Here is a 21,100-nt window from a genome sequence, read left to right as displayed (position 1 = left end):
CCTCCTCAGCGCCCCCAAGGAGCCCAGAAACAACACACAGCCCCACGAAAACCTGGGCACACGCCTCCTCAGCTGCGTCACACACAACAGCCCAGACCTGGGGGCATCCCAGGTGTCCGTGGATGCAGGGATGGATGCACGCAGGGTGTCCAGCCACGTGCTGGTATAGTGCTCAGCCTGAAAAAGGAAGGACACGCAGACACCTGGTGCACCGTGGGTGGACCTCGAGGACACGCTGCTCAGTGACATGAGCCAGACACAACAGGCAGACCCTGTCTGATCCCCCTCCCAGGACGTCCCTAGCAGAGCCGCATCCACGGAGACAGAAAGTGGGCATGGGGGCAGGGGGAGGGGGTGGGGAGTGCTGCTTCAGGGGACAGAGTTCAGTTTGGGAGGAGGGAAAGTTCTGGGGATGGGGGTGGGGACGGCTGCACGGAGCTGCGTACTGGGAGACGGTTAAGATGGTGCATTTGATGTCATGGGTATTTACCTCAATTTTTAAAAAGTTGATTTGAGTCTTGCATTCTGTCTCATGGTAAAGCCATGTTTGTCTCAATGTAAAGCTCTTGTTCAAAAGTCTCTGTCCCGTGGCTTTTAGACCCTGCGACTCTCTGAGGTACCCACCCACCCCCGTTTGAGCAGCGTGTCTCTAAGGCTATCAGCCTGACCCCAAATCATTCTTTCTCTCTCTCCTCGTGCGTATGCTCATTGCAGCCCATTCATTCATTCATTTCCCCCCTTGCCCTCCATATGCTACCCGTTGTCCCGGCTCATAGACTGGCTTCCGGTCTCTGGGCCTTAGCTGCACCCCTCGGCTCGGGCAGGCTCTCCACGGGGCCGGGCACAGTGACAGTGCCTCTCAGGCCCCGGGGCCACCGTGCTGGGGTCCACAGGCGCTGTGCTAAATCCCTCCAGGCGTGAGTGTGTCTCCATGTGGGTTTTCGCCATGGCCGGGCTGTCGGCAGCTCTCGCCGGTCCCGGCCAGCATCCCTGTCCCCCTCCCCCGCAGACGGCGCTCATCTCAGTCGGCTGCGACCATGAGAAAGAGATCGTCGTCCGGAAGTGCGTGAGCTCACAGCGGGCTGGGGTCCGGGGAGAGGCGGGGCGGTGGGGGCACCCCGAAACAAGGGGCTTTGGTTTCATCCTTGCTGAAAAGCCACCCACGCGCTCACGGAATTCCTGAAGCTCTAACAGGGGCTCCCGGGATCGAGCAGGAGCCCCCTTCTGCCCTCCGCCCCTCCAAGGCCACGGTGACCTCAGGCCATGGTTTTACCAGATGTTTGCTCTCAGATGGCAACACCCTGTCGAATCAGTCAATTACACATTTAGGACCTATGTGCAGGAAACGCTTTTTTGAAACAACATTAAGAAAAGCTTTTGCCATACAGAGAGTAGGGAAGCTGTTTGCCACATGTGTAACAAACAAAGGACTTAGATCCGGAACTTACAAAGAATTCCTCAAATCAGTAATTTTTTTAAATGACACACTAGTAGGGAAAAAAATGGGCAAAAGGCTTGAACAGGCACTCCCAAAGGAGGAAGAATGAGAAAACAAAGAAGCCCAAGTGGTATCAAAAATGTGGTCAACCTCAGTTAATTGGGAAAAGCAATGAAAACGTTCACTTGAGACCCTTGTCCATCCACCCACGTGGGAAAGTCCCCAAAGCCACCCGGGAACAAGTCCTGGTAAGCATGACGCTCCCCTGGCGGCCTCAGGAACTCACAGACTGCTGGGAGGTGGACTCATTCCTCGGCTGCTCGGGGGAAGCGCATCTTCCGACTGAGCAATTGCACTCAGCACATTTGCAGAGGCCCGGTTTGCAGAATGCTCTCGGCAGCATCCTTCCTCATCGCTCCAAGCTGGAAGCACACCAACCCACATGTGTGAAGAGTTAGGGCCCCCAGCGCCCAGGTCTGGCTCTCTAAGGCCGTGTTACGACAAGGGGTCAGGTTCCTTGGAGAAGTGGCTGGTTCTGGGCTGGACAGGGAAGACAGCAGACCAGACTGGAGCGTCTTGAACCAGAAAGCGAGAAGGGGCTCAAAAATCAAACCAGTGGGGCTCGAAATGCCGAAAGGACACATGCCCGAGTCCCCAGTTCTGGGTGGCGTCAGGCAGCTTCTCACCGTCCCATCTTGCTCACAGGGAGGTCTCGGCCTGCTACAAGGGCATTCTAGACATCATGGCCCTGAGTGACAATTACAGCTACGTCATTGAGAGGTGAGCCAGGGGTTTCCCTTCAGCACCCCCTTCCATGTCCCACACTCCACCGCCAGGGGCAGGTCGAAAATAGCTTTTAAATTGATCTCCAGAAAGGGGAGGTGGCAGAGACCCCCCACCCAGGCTCAGCCACCCACCGGACCACCTCTGACACCTTGCCAGCGTGCCACCAGCCCTCAGAGCGCAGCCACCTGTGCACCTGAGCTAGTGAAGTTAGCCAGATGCTCTCAGCCAAGGCAGCAGCGGGTAGGGACCAGGTGACCCTCCATACACTGCTGGGAGTCCCAGGTGCCACTGTGGGAAGATGTGTGCGTCAGGGGCTCCAGGGAAAGAGAAGCAACAGGATGCGTGTGTGTGCGTGTGCAGAAGAGAGAGTTGGAGAGAGGGACGGAGACAGAGGCAGACGCAGAGAGAGAGCCCTCTGTTAAGGAACCAGGATTGCAGAGGTTGGTAAGCCTGCAGTCTGATGGAAGACGCCGGAGGCTGAGGGGAGGGAGGCAGTTGGAGCCCCAAGGCCGCTGCGGCAGAATCTCTTGGCATCTGTCTCCGTCAGCTGCCCACGTTAAGGAGGGCACTCTGCTCTCCTCAAGAGTTCACTGATTTAAATATTAATCTCATCTCCAAAACCAGCCTCCCAGAAACATCCAGAAGAGTGTGTGGCCACATACCCATGCCCCATGGGGCAGCCAGGCGGACCCACTGCCTTAACCTTCCCCGGGGGGCCAGGGCCATCCGACCACGGCTCTGATGCCCCCCTCCAACCTCCCTGCTCCCGTGTCTGCTTAGGGACGCCTACGACCCCAACTTCAGGGGGCAGAAGGCCACTAAGGACCAGGTGGTGCACTACCCGTACGACAGGCTGGGCTGCCCCGACCTCGTCTACTACGACAACCCATGGAAGCCTGTGGTGGAGATGTGAGACCCCAGCCCCACTCCCGCACACCCACACCCCGGGGCCCTGCTCCTCCCACGCTGCCTCAGCTCTGGAGGCCTGAGGTCGGAGATCAAGGCGTGGGCGGGCGTGCCTTCCCCTGAGGCCCCCTTCTCCCTGGGTCCCCACAGGTGGGGGGACGGGAGCTTCTCAGATCACCGGCCACCCTTATGACGTCCCTCAGCCTAAGGGCCCACCTCCAGTACAGTTGCCCTGGGGCTCAGGCTTCCTTGTAGGCAGGCATCTCTGGGGGGCACAGTTCAGCCCGTAACACTAATGTTGCTCCTCCCGTGAGTTCTGCTGCCTTCCTTCACTGTACCCCTACGTGCAATCCCTCCTTTTCCGTGGGTGGTGGACCCAGCGGAGCCAACCAAGCTCGGGCAGCGGGACCAGAACCATCCACCTTGGGGTGAAGCGATCTTCCTGCAGCCCCAGCCCACCGCTGCCCGGCGGAACTTCCTGTGATGACAGAAATGTCCTGTAATGCTCCACAGTCCAGTCGGCAGCCCAGAACCACGCAGGGCTACTGAGCACTGGACATGTGGCCAGTGCGCCCAAGGAATATGCCTTTCCATTTTATTTAATGATCATTAATTTACATAAACCCTGTAGGCCCATGCCCACCCCCTGCTCCCCCATTTGTTGCCCCCAATTAGTCTGATGATATCAGACTAGATGGGTGTTGACTGACTTACTGATGGCAGGAACTGGCTCATACCTGTAAACATTTAGGTGCATTACAATGTTGCATCTTAGTTCCACCTGGCCTTCATCCCGTGCTGGGGAAAAACTGTGGGCTGGGCACACAGGACTGAGCCCGGCTCCAAGGGCCAATCCCCAGCTCAGAGCTGCCCTGTGGTGGGATGCAGGCTGGCCTGGAGGGAAGGTCAGGGAGAGGGTCCAATCCCAGGAGGGGCGGGAGCCCCCACTGCGCAGGAGGCGACAGACTGTGCACCAAAAGAATGCTTTAGAACAGCCCTGACTCTATCCCCTTTGAATGTCCGCAGATGTCATCAGAAGGACTTCACAGGACAGGTGGCGAGGGGTCTTACCTGTTTGTTGGTTTAGTTGCTGTGTAACTCATCAGTTTCTTTACAAGTGACATTACTCAGTTATAGAACATCAGGGTCTTCCAGTCTCCACTCATGGTGGCCACTCAGTAGAAAACACCGCTGCCTGCTCCCCCCACCCCTTTTCTGCCGGCTCTTCCCACCTGTCCTGGGGTGTCCACATGTGGAGCCCAGTGGGGCCACCGGGCTGCAGGGGGGGCTCCGTCTTGCTCTGCCGCCCCCCGTCATCCCCAGATAGTCTTGGAACGCGTGGGGGCGGCTGTGCCTCCCTGCAGCCGAGCCCTGTGTGTGTCCCAGGTGGCGGAAAGGAAAGTTCCAGGAGGTGGTCCACACGGAGTACGTCCTGCAGGAGGTGAACGGGCTGTTCACGTACACGTACTCCCTGAGCGCCCGCAGCGCGCTCTGCAGGGCGCAGCCGCAGAACTGGACCACCGTCATGGAGCCCGCGGGCGGCGAGGGGCGCTCGGCCTGGCACCGGGAGGTAAGGGCCGCCTTCCGTTCCCACAAGAGGTCCCGGCGACACGTCGTGGGCGGCCAGGTGGCGGCTGCTGGTCACACCCAGTGTGTTCGGGGACGGGCTCCGTGCGCTGGGGCTGCTGTGCCCCCACCACAGATCAGGACCGTGCGACCGCAGACCCCCGCTCCCCGCGGTCCCGGAGGCCGGGGGCCCAAGGCCACGGTGACGGCAGCGTCGGTGTGCGGGCCGGGCCGGGCCCACCTCCCGGCTCACAGACGTGCTTCCCGCCGCGTCCTTGCGCGGCGGAGGCAGAGGAGCGATCCCGTCCCGAGGGTGCGACCCTCCTGCGCTAATCGCTTCCCAAAGAGCCCGCCTGCCCCCATCACCTTAGGGATCAGGCTTAGGCGGACGCATCTGGGCGCGCCAGGAGCATCTAGTCCGCAGCGTGGGTGGGGGTGCTGGGAGCCCCACCGAGCACACCAGGCCGTCGGCCGCTCCGGGGAATGCAAGACCAGCCGGTCCCCTGCGAATCTCGCCCAAGGGAATTGCCCAAATGGTCAGAGGTGTCGCGCCGAGGGTGGCCCTCCCGGGAGCCTGCGGCTCCGGTCACGCAGCTGCGCCAAGCCAAGGGCGCTTACACCGAGCCGCCAACAGGTGGCGCTCGCCGCCCGCGTGCACCGGCTCGTAACGAACCGTTTCAAAGAGGGCCGCCCACTCGGGCATCTCGCACGTTCAGTGTTGCGCAAGCACCTCTCCCCGGGTCCCACGGAGCGCCACCCCTGGTGTGGACACCTGTGTGGCCTTTGTCGAATCAGTACTGCACGACCGTGCCGGGGGCTGCACTTGCGTGCTTTTTACAGGCTCTCGGGCTCAAAACAGCGCGCCGGCTGCATTTAAGAGATTGTCCCGTTACTGTTTTTTCTTTCATCAGCCCTGGGGAGGGGGAAGTTTTGGACAACATGCGGTTTCTTCCTACCGAGTTAGAGCGCAGCCCCTCGGTTCTGAGCGCACCACTGGATGGACTGTAGGCCCAGTCGCTTAGCCCCTGAAGACCCCGAGGTGGGGCCGGCTCTGTCAACAGAGGTGGGTCGCCCGGCTAAGCGACCGGCTCCTTTCTCGTCCACATGGGCTTTACGTTGCCCAGTCTTGCGTTTTTTCTTTTTAACTCCCAAAGGACTTTTTGTGTGTGATAAAATATGCACATTAAATTGACCATCGTAGCCATTTTTAAGTATCCTTATTACCCCTATAAAGACCCTATACCCGAATAACCTGGGCATCCCTCTGTCCTTTTCCCCAGAACTACGTGAGCTGCCACGACGCCAACAACCACGCCCCCGTGAGGTGGCCGGATGTCCCGTACCAGATCCTGGGAGGCCCGACTGCAAACAAGGTCCTTTTTGACGAACGGAACGGGATATACATCTTTCGCATTTCCATCGTGGATCCCTTCTACAGGTGAGCGGGGCCTCTGGGGCAGCTGGCTCCCCGGGGGCGGGCTGCACGCGGCGTGGACCCACTTTCCTCCCTCCCCTCGGCCCGAGGTACACCCGAACCCCCCTGAGAGCCCGGACCGTCCCCAGGAAGAGCGCTGTTTTAAGTTCTGGATGACGTCTGTTCTCTCCTGAATAAATCCTCGTTCAGAGCCTATGCTGGGTGCTGGAGGGGCGGCAGTGACCAGCAGCCACGTCCCTGCCCTGTCTGATTGCTGGGCTGCAGGATTCGGCTTAGGCCGGCTCCCAAGGGCCCCTGTTGAGTACTCCAGGGTTCTGCACGCCGGCTGGTTTCCCACTGGCTGCAGCAACATTTACACCACGGAATGGGCACACAGTACATGCCACGCCTGCCCCCAGCAGCTGGCTGATAACCGCTCCCCATCCATGCGGGCTGAGAGGTTTCAGGGCTCACGTCCAGGTGTGCTGGTCTAGGTTATCAGCGTCTCCCCTGGGAGGGACGTGGGGTGGCATCCTCTCTCCCATAGATCCCCTCCAGACGGATGCAGAGTCACCCGGGAGCGCAGGGAGACCCTGCCCTCCCTCAGGCCCAACCCTTCACCAGGGGGCTCGGCCTGGGACAGCCGCGGGTGGGAGGCACTGGTGGGGGATGTCCCGAGACGGGGGGCTGCCCACCTCTGCTCCCAACACGTGCTTTCCGCAGAGACTCAGCGAGTGCTCCATCCCTGGGCCATTCCCCTGGGGTCCCCTACCTGTAGGTTTTCACACAATTGCTGTGGTGAAGGGCAGCTCTGGCAGGCGGTGCCCATGGCCTCAACACCGCCCCCCCCGACCCCCAACGCCTCTTGCAGCTACTGTCGCCTGGAGACCACCTTCAGTGTCTATGTCTATGGGGCCCTCCCACCCTCCATCATCCCAGTTGAGATCTCCATCGTCCTGCTCACGGCAACCATCCTGCTGGGCACGTGGCTGTCCTACGTAGTGCCCACACTGCTGCACACTGGGAAGGGCCTCCGGTTCAAGAGGTTCTGGACCAGTCTGTACAGGAGGTACAGAAACTCCTGGGCGCGTTTATGGGGCAGGCGCTGAGTGTGCACCGGAGGGGTCCAGCGTTGCCTTAAAATAAAGTGTTAACAAAGCAGGTGGGTGGATGGGTCGGCCACATTTTGTGTCTCCCTGACCACCACCGTCACTACGGCCCTGGACATTCTGGTGTCAGAGCACCTTTGAATTACAGTGCCTGCCTTGGGTATAACGGGCGGCACCAGGGGATTGGTGAAATAAACCAGCATGGGCACCACGGAATAACACGCAGCCCTCTGAAAGGGGTGAGACACCACGACACGTCTGTTAGAGACGGATGAGGCCCAAGGACAAGTGGGGCGATCTGGACAAGACAGTGGTTGGCAGGGCCCCAGTCCTGTGTTTATACGTAACATACACACACACGCCCAAATGGTCGGACATGTACGTGAGTGAAGGCTTGGAAGCATGTTTTATATACATATACATGGTTTTATACATATGCATGCAGAGAATATGCACACATTTATATACAGATGCATGCATATGTAGGTGTGTACAAGTGTATAGGCATACACGTACAATGTATATACATGTGCATGTAGACCTATATATGCACATGTGCACAATATGCACACACACATGCATATGTACACACACATGCGTGTGTGTACCAAGATATGAGCACATGTGCATTACCTGTATGTAATGTCTATATGTATGGGTCTGTGTGTGCAGGTTCATGTGTATAGTTGGCATGTACACCTATACAAATGTATGGATAATGTCACCTAGGTACATATACACACATATAGATAATATGTACAGGAATTAGATATAAGTGTGCACATGCTGTGGACACAGCCCCCCAGTGTACATACGTGTGCATTCGACCCATCTGTTCAGTGGGGGTTCCCTCGCCTACCACTTCATTGTAAAACTCAGGCTGGCTGGCCATGTCATTCCATGTGAAAACTTGGGTGGTCCCACTCCTTCCCTGATGACTGAGGCTAAAACAATGTGTTCCACAGTCATTTCCAATTGTCTCAGTCTGGTTGCTGAAAACCACTGCTCTAGGCTGTGCAGTGGCCGTGACCTTCCCCTCCCTGGCTGAGCCAGCTGGGCCCCAAAGGCCCTCCAGGCCTCTCAGGAGGAGGCGGACGTGTCAGGTTGTCAGGTACCACTTGCTGCCAACCCTGGTCTGTGTCAATTACCAGGAAATGCCAGCCTGTCCTCTGACATCTATCCATCATTTACCAGGGCCTTCCCTTCATCGGGGCACTTGGGGGATGTTAGTCTCAGCGACACCCCCAGTGCGGCTGCAGGGAGGGGGCTCAGAGGGAAGCTGAGGAAGTGGGCTCCGTGCGGGGACAGGAGACAGGGGGCAGGGGGGCCGCGCTGCTACAGGCCCGGGCACGGCCACCTCCCCGTCCCTGGAGCCAGTTCGGGGAAGCGGCCCCTGCGGCGTGCGCTGTGGGACCAGCACTTGGGCAGCACCAGGGCAGCAGCCCGGTCTCAGCTTTGCGGCGCCCAGCACCCTGGGACTCCAGCCAAGCTCATGGGGCTTCCCCAGAGGCACCCACCCAGGGACCCCTCGTACTCTGCAGGGGCGGCCCGGGCCAGGTCTTGTGCCCCAGCCTGGCATGCCTGTCCCCCTTTTTGCTTCCTTTTGGCTTATATGCCACCTAGGAAGCCAGTCAGCCTGTTTCAGGTCACCTTGGGTGTTTCTGGGGAGGAGGGCACTGCTTGCGCCCCTCCTGCACCCTCTGGAAAGGCCCGTGGTCTGTGGGCCTGAGGGTGACAAGCCAGGATGGGAGGGCGCCCAGGAGCGGTGAGGGCAGGGCCGCACGCTCCTACCTGGGACCCAGAACCTGCCTGTGGCCTGGCCCGGCACAGTGGGTTGCCCTCCCTGGCTTTCCTGCCCGCCCTTGGCCCACAGGCCCTCCAAAGGCCTCCCCTCCGCCCGCACCAGCCATGGCATTTGGGGGACAGGAGAGGCAGCAGTGTGGCAGGAGGGCACTCCCCAGGACCCACCCTGCTTGCTGTGTGTCTCTAGGCACGTTCCTGCCCCTCTCTGGGAAACCTTGGCTTTCTCTACCGAACACAAGCAAAAGCTCCTTAGAGCCCAAGCTTCTGGACAGCGTCCCATCCCCTTCCAGACGCCCTCCCTTCCCTGCTGCCCAACTCCAATTTTCTGGGGCCAGGAGATGAGGGAGTTTGAACTCCCCATGAGTCTGGGGCTCCCCCGCTTGGCTCTGGACACCGGGCACCCAGAAGACGCTGGGGGCCTGCCAGGCCTTGCAGTGTGGTTCTGGACGGGCTGCGTGAGCGGACAGAGCCCCCCGGTCCAGGCCCCAGCCCACCGACCCTGGACCCCAATAGCAGCAACTGGCCAGTGAGCTACAGTCAAATACGCTTTAATGGGGGGCGGCTGCCCGGCCCTGCCTGGGCCCGGCGGCCTGCCTGGCCTTGCCTCTGGGCCGCCCTCTCTTGGCAGAGGTGCCAGCCTTCCTCCTGCTGGGCAGCTCAGGCTGCAGAGCAGCGAGCGCGGTGCCGACAGACGGCAGCCCGGGGTGGGGCAGTGGCTCCTCCTCGAGGGCCTTGAAGTTGAAGAGGTCGTCCACGCTGGACATGGTGTCCAGGACCTCAGGCACGCTGTAGTCGAAGGACAGCAGCTTGTCGGGCAAGTGCAGCGAGCGGATGTCACTGGACGGGTCGGCCCCACCGCCACCGCTGCCGGGCAGGGCTGGCCCGGGGGCCTTGCTTGGCGTCCCCTCACGCTCGTCACCACCCAGCAGGCAGTCGAAGAGCCTCATGACGTCCTCCAGCGGCACCTGCTCAGGCGGCAGGAAGGCCGTGGCTGCCTCCAGGCTCTGGGCCTCTCCCGCAGGCACCTCGGGCTCCCCGGGGCCCAGAGGGTCCAGCAGGCCCGGACTGGAGCAGCCGGCCTCTGGCTCCTGGATGGGGACAGCCGGGGGCTCAAGGGGCCCGTTCAACCGGCTGAGGCGGTTCTTGAGGCGGTCATAGATGCCGGGGGACAGCTCAGCCTCGGTAGAGATGGTGATGGTCAGCTGGGGCACCTTTATCTTCTTGGGTGGAGGGGGGCCCAGGCTTTCCGTGAGCACGGGTGGGGGCGGCTCCACAAATGCTGGGGGCCCCCCATCCCCCACAAAGCCCAGGGCCTCTGGCCCGGGCTCCTCAGGTGGGAAGTCGGGTATGAGATACTGGGGGCCCTCAGGCCCTGGCTGGTAGTGAGGGTACAGCTGGGGCAGCGGCGAGACCTTCAGATGCTGCTGGGGCTCGAGGAGGAGGGTGCTGGGCGAGGCAGGGCCCCCAGCCGGCCCCCCGCCGTCCACTGCCACCAGCTCGTACAGAGGTAACTGGCCGATGTCAGTGTCGACCCGCTTGATCTGGTAGACGCAGGGATCAAAGATGCACCCACAGGGTGCCATCTGGAAACCTGCAGGCCAGGAAGTGGCACCCTGAGAGGCGGCGGCATGGGGGACAGTGCCCAAATTCAGGGGACTCGTCGGGGGAACTGGGAAAATGAGCCTGGTTTTGCGGTGCATTTAGGGGATAGGGCTGTAAGTCTTGGCCTCGGGGACCCGCCACGGGGTCAAGGACCCCAGGAATAGCTATGGCGGCCAGTCTGGGAGTGGGGGCACAGGCCTCACCCTTGGACCCCCATTTAGGAAGAGGGACAACGGGCCCGGCTTTGCGGCCCATTTGGAGAAGGACACAGGCCTTGCTCTTGGGGCCCCATCTCGGAGTCTAGGGCCCTGGGCCTTGCTTGAGGGCCCTGTCTGGGGACCCGAAGTCAGGGCGGGAATCCTAGGGACCCAGCTGGCTTTGGGGGAGGGTCTGTCTGGGGAGACAAGACACAGGACTTGCCTTCAGGGCCCTGTTTAGGGACAGAGACCTTTGTCTGGGGGCCCCCCTGGGATGGGCACAGAGGCCCTGCCTTCGGGAGCTGCCTGGGAATAGGCACAGGGGGGCCAGATGGGCCCCGTTCACCGGCCCACTCAAGTCCTCTTCGGGGATTTGGGGAAGGCCGGTACCTGCTGGAGAGCCCAGAAACCCTTCCTTCTCCAGCTTTGGGGAATGGTACAAGTTGGAGGAGCCTGTGGACGAGAGAAGCAGGCAGTGCTGAGGCAGGTGGGCGCAGCCCCCGTCTCCCGCCCCGGCAGGCCCCCCGCCGGCCCCCAGCTTGTACCCAGAGACTCCATGCAGGCAGAAGCGGGCTGGCTGCCTGGGCCCTCGGCGCCGCCGCCCAGGCCCTGGAGGCCGAAGCCTCCTTGGGGAGCTGCGGGTGTGCAGAAGGGTTTGGGGGGCTGCATGGGGAGGCAGGCCAGGGAAGCACAGGCAGGAGTGCAGGAAGCCCACCCAGAGGACAGGCTGAGCCCTGCAGAGTACTGTTTGGTTACTCGGGGCAACAGGTTCCAGGCTGCGGGCCCACCCACTCGCAGGGTTCCGTAGGGGTGGGGGGCGCGAGACCGGGGCAGCCAGCGACGGGCCTCACACAGGGCGGGGCAGGTTCTGGGCCTAGTCCGCTGCCTTGTCTGCCAGCGATGCCTGCCTGATGGCTCCAAGGCCCTTGCCTCCAGGCAGCCCACCCTGATCCATAGCCATGGAGGCCAAGGCCCCCCCCATGAGCCCCGGTGACCTGTGGTCCAGGCCTCTCTGGGCACCAGCAGCACTGGCACGGGGCTGAGCCAATGGGGGCAGCTGGGACTTTGGTGAACAAGAGAGAACAGGAAATGAGCTGTTGGGGACAGGGTCACCTGCTGTTGAGGGAAAAGTTCCAGTGGGGGGAAGGGGCATGCTCAGAATCACAGAAAAGCCTGGGTTTTAAAAGAATAAAATTTATTGTCTTCTCGAGCACCCGGGTTGCTGCTGGGCCCTCACACGCCCTGCGCCGGCTGCCATGGCTACTTGTACGCGTTGGCCTTATGCTTTGGCAGGAAGATGAAGTTGGGGGGTACGGGTCCCAGCAGCATCTCACTGTGAGGAGGGCGAGTTGGGGCACGGTCAGGCCTGGGCCCAGCACGCCCCACGGCCTTCAGGGCCCTGGCGCCCCCGCCCCCAGGGCTGAGGCTCCCCGGGCACCTGATGCGGATCCAGTCGGTGGCCGTCTGGCTGGCCATGAGCGTCTCCAGGTAGTCACGGCCCAGGTAGCAGGGCGGCCGCTCACGGATCCTCTGCGGGAGCCGCTCCAGCAGCCCCACGGGCACGTACCTGCGGGCAGACGGGCGGGGGCAGGTTGGGCCGGCGTCCCCACGCACCCCGCCCGGACCATCCCCGCACGCGCCTGCACAGGAAGGAGAGCCACTCGAGGAGGAAGCGGCGCGTCTTCTCCACGCCCTGCGTGTCCGAGCCCCAGTGCTCCAGGCCGTAGTGCGTGAAGTCGCGCAGGATGTCCAGGCGCTCGGCCGACGAGATGTCCCAGTGCCGCTGCTCCTAGATCTCCGTGAACAGCCACGGCTTGAGCAGGGCGCCGCTGCGGGGCGGGCAGCAGTCAGTGCCCGCGTCCCCGAACCCGCCGGACCGCCCTCCCTGCTGCGCTCACGCAGCCGCCCAGCACGAGGGCTGCGGCCCTGGACCCAGAACAGCTGCAGACATTCCCAGCCCTTCTCCCCCGCAGCGCCGACCCAGGCATCTCTCTGTCCCCGTCCCGGCAGAGCCGCCCACGGGGACGAACAACCGGGCCGAGGCACCAGTCGCCGGGACAAAACTCCCACATGCCTGCTCCCCCGCCGGGCTCGCCTACCGGGCAATCATGACCCCAGCGACTCCAGTCTGCATGGCGCGGTTGGCATCCTCGCACGACAAGATGTCCCCGTTTCCTGAGGGGCAGAGGCTGGGGTCTCAGGGAGCCGCACGTGGGCGGGAGCACCAGGTCTTGGGGACTGTTCGCCAGCCCTGGGTCCCCTGGTGGGGCTGGGTCCCAGGTTGGGGACGGGCCCGGGTGTGTGGCCTCCGATGGCAGGATGGGTGGGAAGGTCTGAGCTGAAGGGCAGGGGACCCACCGAACAGGGCCATGGGGCAGGCCGCCGTCACACACTGCTCGATGTACCGCCAGTCGGCCAGCTTGGTGTAGCGCTGCTCCCGGGAGCGGCCGTGGAGCTGGAGGGAGGGAGGCCGCACAGGGAGGGAGGGAAGAAGGGAAGCCTGGGGGACAGAGGATCAGATACAGAGAGAGGGACCCCAGGGACCGAGAGAGACGGGCTGAGAGAGAGAGACACAGACAGACAGACAGACAAGAGACAGAAAAACTGATGGACACAGAGATGCAGGGAGAGCCAGAGACCAAGAGCGGGGAGCAGGGAGAGAGGCTGTCAGAGAAGGTCGCCAGGACACCAGGCCTGACTCCCACACGCCCCAAGACCCACGGGGGGCACTTGAACCACTGGCCTCCTCATCCCTGAACTTGCTCTGAAACTTGGCGGCTGAGAGCCCCCCTCTTCCCTCCCTCCTTCCCTCCCTCCCTCGGGGCAGCACCGACCTGGACCCCAAAGATGTCCTCACATGGGTGGCGTTTGAGCAGGGCCCACTCGGACGTCTGGCCCTGCAGCAGGTTGGTGCACACGGCCATCTCCCCACAAGTCACGTCAGCCCCAAAGCGCTTACAGATTCGCCGGAAGGGCAGGTTCCCACACTGGGGGCAGCAGGGGACACACACCCTTGTGGGGCGGGGCAGGCAGGGACACTGAACACCCACCCCGGTCCCAAGACCCACAGGCAGAGGAGACGCTGGTCACTATGAGGAGACGGTGCTGCCACCACCCGGCCTGGCCCACGGGAGTCCTACCGTCGTGAGGGGGGCCAGGTACAGTTTGCCGCTGACGTCCAGCTGGAGGGAGAGAAAACGCGCAGCGAGGCGTGACTGCCACCTCACTTCCAGGCCCTCTGGGGCCTCCCTTCCCCCCGCACTGAGGGACGTGCCTTGCCCTGTCCCCCCGGCCCAGCAGCCCTTCTCGGTCCTCTGCGAGGGTCAGTCGATCCTCCACGTTCTCCTCTGCTGGAGGGTTTCTACTCACCCATCGGAATCCCTGCTCCAACAGCCCCTCTGCCAGGAGGCCTCTCCCACTGCCTCCCTCTACCCCAGCCCCGTCTCTTTGGGGCTGAGAGGGTCTGTCCGGTCCGACAACTGTGCCCCGCAAGCCGCCGGCATCTTCGACAGGAAACCCAAGACCCATACCCGCTTCTTCTCACAGGGCCGCAGCCTCACCACGTCCTCATCGGTCAGGGGCCCACAGGTCTGCACAGAGGCGCTGGGAGGGGCGCCCGCGCCTGCCCCAAGGGAGGCCTGCTCAGCGGCCCAGCCGTCCTGCCCTGGGGCACCCTCGCTCCCCACGGGCTCGGGGTCCGCAGCAGCAGGGGTGGAGCCCGGCAGCTGGCCTTTGCTCAGCTGGCGCAGGGCCCGCTCGGCGCGCTCAAAGTGGATCTTGCGCTTCCGCAGCTGCAGCTGCAGGGCCTTGTCCAGGCTGTTGCGGACCAGCGGGACCTGGACCGGCGGCTCCTGCACCAGGTTCTGGCCCTCGGGCCGCAGATGGGCGCCGGCGAAGCGGCAGGTAACGCCATAGGGGCACTTCCCGAAGGTCTCATAGAGCACACAGCGCGGGCCCAGGTCAGCCGGCTTGGTCTCCAGGTAGCAGCCCACATCATGCAGGAAGCGGCAGCGGTCGCCGGAGAAACACTTAGCGGCGGATTCCTGCAAGAAAGCAGCGGAGCGGTGGCGGGAGAGGAAAGGCCGAGGGAGCCCAGCGAGCTGGGTGTGGCCGTCAGATCCCTGCCCCTCTGGCTTTGTGTCCTGGGGCCGGTCAGCAACCGCACTGAGCCTCAGCTTCCTCATCTTGGAAACTAAACCATGATACATTCCAACATCCCGAGGACTGAGGGGGGGACACAGAGGCTCAGACTGAGGGCCCCCAGACGTTAGAGCACCAATGACACTCACCTGGACCAGGGAGGGGCAGAGCCTGTTCCTGTCATAGTGGGTGGGCTTCAGGTGGGCTCGGCCCCTGTTCTGGCCCCGGGCCCTCTTCTGAACCTGCGGCTGCTCCTGGGGCTCGGCCGCCTCCCCTGATCGCCTGTCCTCCTTGTGCCCATCCTCCAGTCGTATCCTCTTGGCCTCGGGTTCAGACAGGTCATTGCCACCAAGGTTTCCTGCCTCGGTTTCCTGGCTGGGCGTCTGCCCTTTGGCTTCCAGAAAATCATGGAATTGCCTCTTGGTGGTGAGGAATCTGCCAGCAGGGAGGCAGGGGAAAGGAGCAGGGCTTGCCGAGGGGGTCCCTCTGCTGAGCTCAGACTCTTGCAACCATAAGATTGACTGCCACTGCTCAGAGGCTGGGAGCCCCCGACTTGCAGTTTGCTGGTCTGCGCTGCAGGCCATTCCAACGTCTGCACGTCTCTCCTGGGGCTGGGGATCCCTGGAGCGGGGACAGACGCATGGAAATTACATTTAGGCTCCTGAGCCCTGGGAATCTGTGACTCGGGGCGCCTCCTGGCAAGGGTGGGAGAAGAGGGCTGGCCTTAGGCCAAACTAGGGCCCCTGTTGGAGGCAGGAGGAAGGCTGTTTGGGCTTGTCTCTTATTTGCAGCACAAAGTACATGGTTTGTGCATGAATAATGGTGACGTGCATCGGGAACTAAGCACTTGACATTCATGATCTCATGGCATCTTTACAAACGGAAGTTGGTGTTAGCATCATCCCCATGTTATAGATGAGAAAATTGATGCTTAGAGGAGAAGTCAGTGGCAGAAGCAGGGATTCTGACACCAGACTGGACCTGTGGAAGGCAAAGTATGGGCTATATCTGCAGTTAACTGATATTTACGTAAGTTAATAGAAAGTGGACACTTTCTAGCCCTAAAATGGTAAACCAGAGCTGCTTGCACAAGGAAGAAGCAACTGTAAAGATAATGGCTGCATAATGAAAAAAAGAAGTTACAAAATGCTAGCTTCTGCTGGCTATCCAAAGCTCTCAGATTAACAAGTGTTAGAAGGGCTAAGCCGAAACGGACCAGCCCTAAATTGAGACTGTATCCTGGGGAGACGTAGGATCGACAGATAACCGGGAAAAAAGTTCTGGTCCCAACAACGCCTCTCATCCATGTACCACCTAAAATTACATCGAAGTATATCAAGCGCCACTAGGGGGCAGTATATGACAGCCTTCCTCAGCCCTCGTACAGTGCTCGGACTCAGAATGAAACCAATGCTTCTGCTTACGGAGAAAGTTTATTTTGTGCCACGTACCATTATACCTTGTTCAAACACTTTGGAATAGGCGTTGTGAAAATTAAGAAGGGGAAACCCCGCTAAAATGGAGTTGGGAGGCCAGCAAGGGGGGCTCATTCCCACCACTCCCCGTCAATTGCAGACTCCACGAACAGAGACCTTGCAAGTCATTCTATTTTAGCTGCCTTACTACCCACCAGACTGTCACAGCTCAGCCAATGAGAAGCCATGAGACGTGGGACTCCCAGTTTCTCCAGTGAACTTTTGGCTTAAAACAGCCCTCCCAGCTCAACCCTTTGCTCTATAAAAAGGGGATCCTCTTCTTTTTTTCTCCAGACTTGCCTATGGCGTGTCCCAAACTGGAATCTGTTCTGCCGGAATTAACCCATTTTTGCTGATTAAATAACTTGACAGTTTTATTTTTGAGGGTAACGGTACCATTATTGTCCTCTTTCTAAAATGGAGAAATTCAGGTACTGGATGGCGAACTCCCCGCTCCACAGTCAGGAAGCTCGCCGCCTGCGCGGGACTGCAGGCAGCAAGCGGCCCCCTCAAGCCACCCGAGGCCGGGCTTCTGGGATAAATGCGCATGCTCCAAGAGCCCGGTGGAGCCGGCAGAGGGAGGGAGCGAGCGGGACGCCTCCAGCCACGAGGGGGAGCGCGCGGCCTCCCTGCCTCTCTGGCCCGCGCCTCCTATCGATGGTAGCTATCCCAGGGTTCCGAAGGGTGCCGGCCCTTCCGCCTCGGCAGCCACTGGAGCGCGGCAGGTTGGTGGGGCCCCCGCGCGGTAGTATCCCGGGGGCTTGCGGGAGCCTGGGGGTGGAGCGGGAGAGGAGGCGTCGGGGGGACGGAGCAGTGCGTGCGGCCGACGCCTCGCCGGGCGCTCCGGGCGGAGGGAGCGGGTTTTGATGCATGAGCAGAAATTTGCCCGCAGCACGGGAGCTGGGTGTTCGGTACAATGTAAAGGGGACGCGGAGGCCCTGTGAGTTCGCTGCGGCCTGTGAAGCAGCTCCGACCCCGTGGTGCCCGGTCGGAGGGGGTTCCCGGCCCAGGGAACGGCCAGGCGGCACGTGACGTGTTTGAGCTCGGAGGGCGGTGGGCAGTTCGTGCCGCCATTGCACAGACCTGACCCGGGTCTCGTCTCGGGGCGCCCCACCCTGACTGCCTCCCCTCCCCCCAGCGCCTCACCAAGCACACCAAGTTTGTGCGGGACATGATCCGAGAGGTGTGCGGCTTTGCCCCGTATGAGCGGCGCGCCGTGGAGCTGCTCAAGGTCTCCAAGGACAAGCGGGCCCTCAAGTTCATCAAGAAAAGGGTCGGTGGGCTTGTTACCAGACAAAGCAAAACTCAGGGTGGCGGAGCAGCCCAGAGACTGACTGGGCAGGTTTATGGGGGGCCGGGGCGCGCAGGGTGCTTGCTCAGCTGTGGCACATTCTTCCTGTTGTAGGTGGGGAGGGTTATTTTGGAATTTCTTAGTGATCAGTCTTCAACTGTGGCTTCACTTGTAGCCAGGCATGGGGACAAGGGTCCTGTGTGGTGTAGTGGCTTTGCTCCACCTTGGCAGGCGACCTCGCCTTCCCTGAACCCCTGCTGCTGCCTGCCTATGCGCCACCCAGGACCGAGGCTTCTCTGAACGGAGGGGCTGGCTGCGCTTCACGCCAAGGGCGGGGGTGGGGCTCAAGGCCCTGGCTGATGGCCCTCCCCGCCTGGCAGGTGCGACACACATCCGCGCCAAGAGGAAGAGAGAGGAGCTGAGCAGCATCCTGGCCGCCGTGAGGAAAGAGGCAGCCAAGAAGATCTGAACCCCCGCTCTCTACACAAGAAAGCCTTCTCAGGAACTTGGGGTATTCCGTCTGGTCCATCTGCTCAGAGCCCCCTGCTGCCTGCCTCCTTCCTGGGCCACAGAGGTGTGGGCATGTGACAGTAGAAGAAAAAAGAAGCAGGCAAGGGCAGAAATGGGGTTAGGAGCCTAGGCCTCGTCCTGGAATCCCCACCCTATGGTGTCAGGGGGAGATGTTTCCTGAATCCACGGCAGTGCCCACTGCTTTACACTTAGGGGTTCACACTTACTTGTGCGGGGAGCTGGAAAGGAGCCGTGAGTGCATTTAAAATACAGCCAACATGACATTTCCCTGCTTGCCTGGAATTCCAGCCCCATAGGCCCGGGCCTCTGCACTGCCATCCCTCCGCCTGAATCCACCCCTTGGAGGACAGGGACTGGGTCCACGGGGACTCCTGGAGCCTCTGCCCCGGAGACCCTGCCCCCCAAGGGCTGTTAGGCGGGGTGCTGTGGAGGGTGCTCTGCCAAGGGAAAGACGGCACAGGTGTGCCTCTGGTCTCGGCCCACCAGCCTAGTTCCCATGCAAGGCCACGTGGGCGAGGAGGCAGCAGGCGGGGCGGAGGTCCCACTGCCATCCTCCAGGAGCCAGATGGGTACTTTCTCATGAAGAGGCCCTGAACACTATGCAAATGACTGGAGGAGCAGCCACAGGCCCAGTCCCGTGCCACCCTAGGCTTTGCTTTGCCAGCTATAAAACGGGCCATCCCCCTTCGTCGCCTAACCCGTGTAATGTGGCTGGGAGCTGTGGTGGGGCAGTGTCAGCCCTCGGGCTCCACACTCACGGCGATGGTCTTCTTCTTGATGCCGCCCACGGCAGGATCTTGCCTCTGAGGGAGACCTCGCCCGTCATGGCCAGATTCTGCCGTACTGGCCGGTCCATGGCCAGCGAGAGCAGGGCTGTGACGATGGTGCAGCCGGCGCTGGGGCCGTCCTTGGGGGTGGCGCCCTGGGGGGAGATGCAGGTGGGTGGAGGGCCCCACTGCTCGCAGCCGGCAGGGCCAGAGCTGGGGTCTGGGCGGGGCCCTCACCTCGGGCACGTGCAGGTGGAGGTGGGAGGTCACCAGGTACTCGTTGGAGGGGTCGTGCTGCATCAGGAGGGCCCTGGCAAAGGTGTAGGCGATGCGGGCACTCTCCTTCATCACCTCCCCCAGCTGGCCCGTGACCTCCAAGCTTCCGTCCTTGTCCCTCTTGTCCTTGTCCCTCGGCCGCCTCAGTGACGTCTCAACAAACAGCATAGAGCCTCCTAGGAGTGGAGAAGGCGGAGCCTGTGAACTCAGGTTCCCACTGGGGGTGCCAGGCAGATCTTAAAGCCTAGTTCCTGCTCGGGGAACTCCTGCCTGGAGTGAGCTGTCGTGTTCAGCAGGGCCCTGCTTGCCGCGGAGATGATAAATGAAGGCAACCAGAGCATGAAGGCCTCATTGGATCTTCACAACCAAGTTCATAGAGTGACGATTACTTAAACAGACCCAACAAAATGAAAGATACACTTGCCTGAAGACAGCAAGTAAGTGGAGAGTAGGGTCTTCCAGGAAGGGTTCCTGGCAGGATTCGCCTCAGAGTCTGACCAGATGGGTTATATCCAATTCTCCCATCTCCCCCCACGGATGCTCAGAGTGCGGTCCCGGACCAGCGGCTTCAGCATCACCCGGGAATTTGTGACATTTGCAGTTCCCTGAATCAGTGATACACAGTTTATCTGGTGCACATCACAAGCCTGAAAAGCCTCAGCTGTAAACATTCTCCCAGCCACCGACACCCCCCTTCCGGTGTCGAAAAGAAAAAGCAAGCTTTGGAATAGGAGTTCTGAATCTGGGGTCTGAAAATGAACCTTTAAGGGCTCTCAAGAAGTACCTCCATATTTGCACGTGTCTGTGGGAGAGGAGAGGAGGGCCAAGTTTCATCAGATTTTCCAGGGGCTCCCCAAACCCTAAAGGCATCAGGAACAGGTACTTTAAGGTAAACTCAGAGGCACCCTGGTAGGATTCATGAGGAACATTCAATTGACATTGGTAGTCCCTCCTGTCGTTTAACTTCTAGTACTCGTACGGTGAGGACAGGAAAGGGGTTCCACACCGGACATCAAATTCAAGGGGTAGGTGGCTCCATATATTAATGAACTTAACAGTCATTCTTTGCTTTTGTCTAATCACTTGATCAGAACAACCATTGCCTAGTATTTTTCTGGGTGTGGTGTTGTGACAAGCCTAGAACATCCCTGAACCCTTGCCCTTTGAAATAAGGGGTTTGTCTTAACCATCTCATTCAAAAGCAACGTCAGGTAACCTGAACAAAGTCAGGAGATAGAAGTGGGTTAAGAACTACAATCACCTGCGTTTTTATCCAGTGTTCTATTTGATAGGGGAGTTTAAATCTAGAGTAACATAGGAAGTAACGTGCTCCTTTGCTTACGCCTGGGTTACTTAGCTGGCTTCATTGGATACGGCCCATAACTGTGGATCTCCTTTGTTATGTATCTGTATTCCTGTTCTGTTAATGTGTGTACATAAGTTAATTGATACTGTGTTAAAACCTATGCAGGCTTATGCTATTCTACAAGAAGTTATGTCATAGAAATAATCTTCTCACATTTTTCTTCCGTTTGCCTCTTCTGTAACTTCTTCTCCCTTCCTGAATACAACCCTTTTTCCAAAATTTGTGCCTCATACATAGAATTGTAGTGCCCCAAAGCCGTTCCAGCTAATGAAGATAACGTCAAGACAAGTGCCGGGCATAGTAGCCATGAAGCACAAATTTTCAAAAAACCAGAAAGCTAACAACCTCTTCAAAAAATACTACTTGTCTCTCACTCACCAACTTCACATCTCCCTGTGTAGCCCCAGAAGATGGCTGGTAAGCCAGAGACGGG

At 60.3% G+C, this 21,100-nt stretch overlaps 4 protein-coding genes across 6 annotated transcripts in view; 1 reads left to right on the top strand and 3 right to left on the bottom strand.

Moving 5' to 3' along the window:
- The window catches only part of LOC118911879 (cation channel sperm-associated auxiliary subunit delta), a 33,207-nt gene extending 25,936 nt beyond the window's left edge, over window positions 1–7,271 (top strand). For 2 of the 3 annotated variants that reach the window (XM_057489755.1, XM_057489756.1), the window contains 4 exons: window positions 1,010–1,062; window positions 2,144–2,218; window positions 3,005–3,133; window positions 4,517–5,753. In XM_057489755.1, coding sequence (XP_057345738.1) covers window positions 1,010–1,062; window positions 2,144–2,218; window positions 3,005–3,133; window positions 4,517–5,573 — 1,314 coding nt within the window. In that variant the 3' untranslated portion in view covers window positions 5,574–5,753. Of the gene's footprint in view, window positions 1–1,009; window positions 1,063–2,143; window positions 2,219–3,004; window positions 3,134–4,516; window positions 5,754–5,976; window positions 6,135–6,981 lie in introns of those variants that run through there. The other variant, XM_057489757.1, reaches the window with a different exon arrangement.
- A 2,159-nt stretch (window positions 7,272–9,430) lies between these two features.
- On the bottom strand, window positions 9,431–11,597 carry LOC130680011 (proline-rich protein 22-like). Its single transcript, XM_057489777.1, has 3 exons — window positions 11,367–11,597; window positions 11,212–11,274; window positions 9,431–10,613 (listed from the first exon to the last, which is right to left on the bottom strand). Exons 1-3 carry the CDS (start codon window positions 11,488–11,490, stop codon window positions 9,571–9,573), a joined length of 1,230 nt encoding a protein of 409 aa, XP_057345760.1. The 5' UTR covers window positions 11,491–11,597; the 3' UTR covers window positions 9,431–9,570.
- A 171-nt stretch (window positions 11,598–11,768) lies between these two features.
- LOC130680009 (tRNA-dihydrouridine(47) synthase [NAD(P)(+)]-like) lies at window positions 11,769–15,806 on the bottom strand. The gene is given in 9 exon segments (XM_057489758.1): window positions 11,769–12,154; window positions 12,260–12,388; window positions 12,462–12,650; window positions 12,921–12,996; window positions 13,180–13,321; window positions 13,656–13,808; window positions 13,962–14,003; window positions 14,352–14,864; window positions 15,111–15,806. Coding segments are annotated over 9 exon segments (1,752 nt in total). The 5' UTR covers window positions 15,546–15,806; the 3' UTR covers window positions 11,769–12,081.
- Window positions 15,807–18,361: 2,555 nt separating this feature from the next.
- On the bottom strand, window positions 18,362–19,614 carry LOC130680012 (lon protease homolog, mitochondrial-like). The gene is made up of 2 exons (XM_057489781.1): window positions 19,263–19,614; window positions 18,362–19,180 (listed from the first exon to the last, which is right to left on the bottom strand). The coding sequence occupies exons 1-2, from the start codon at window positions 19,467–19,469 to the stop codon at window positions 19,013–19,015; spliced, it is 375 nt and encodes a 124-aa protein (XP_057345764.1). The 5' UTR covers window positions 19,470–19,614; the 3' UTR covers window positions 18,362–19,012.
- Window positions 19,615–21,100: the final 1,486 nt, after the last annotated feature.

This window comes from Manis pentadactyla, chromosome 12 (genome assembly GCF_030020395.1).
Source record: "Manis pentadactyla isolate mManPen7 chromosome 12, mManPen7.hap1, whole genome shotgun sequence".
NCBI lineage: Eukaryota > Metazoa > Chordata > Mammalia > Pholidota > Manidae > Manis > Manis pentadactyla.
Note: the sequence above shows the minus strand (reverse complement) of the source record. Positions and strands in the feature narration are given on the sequence as shown.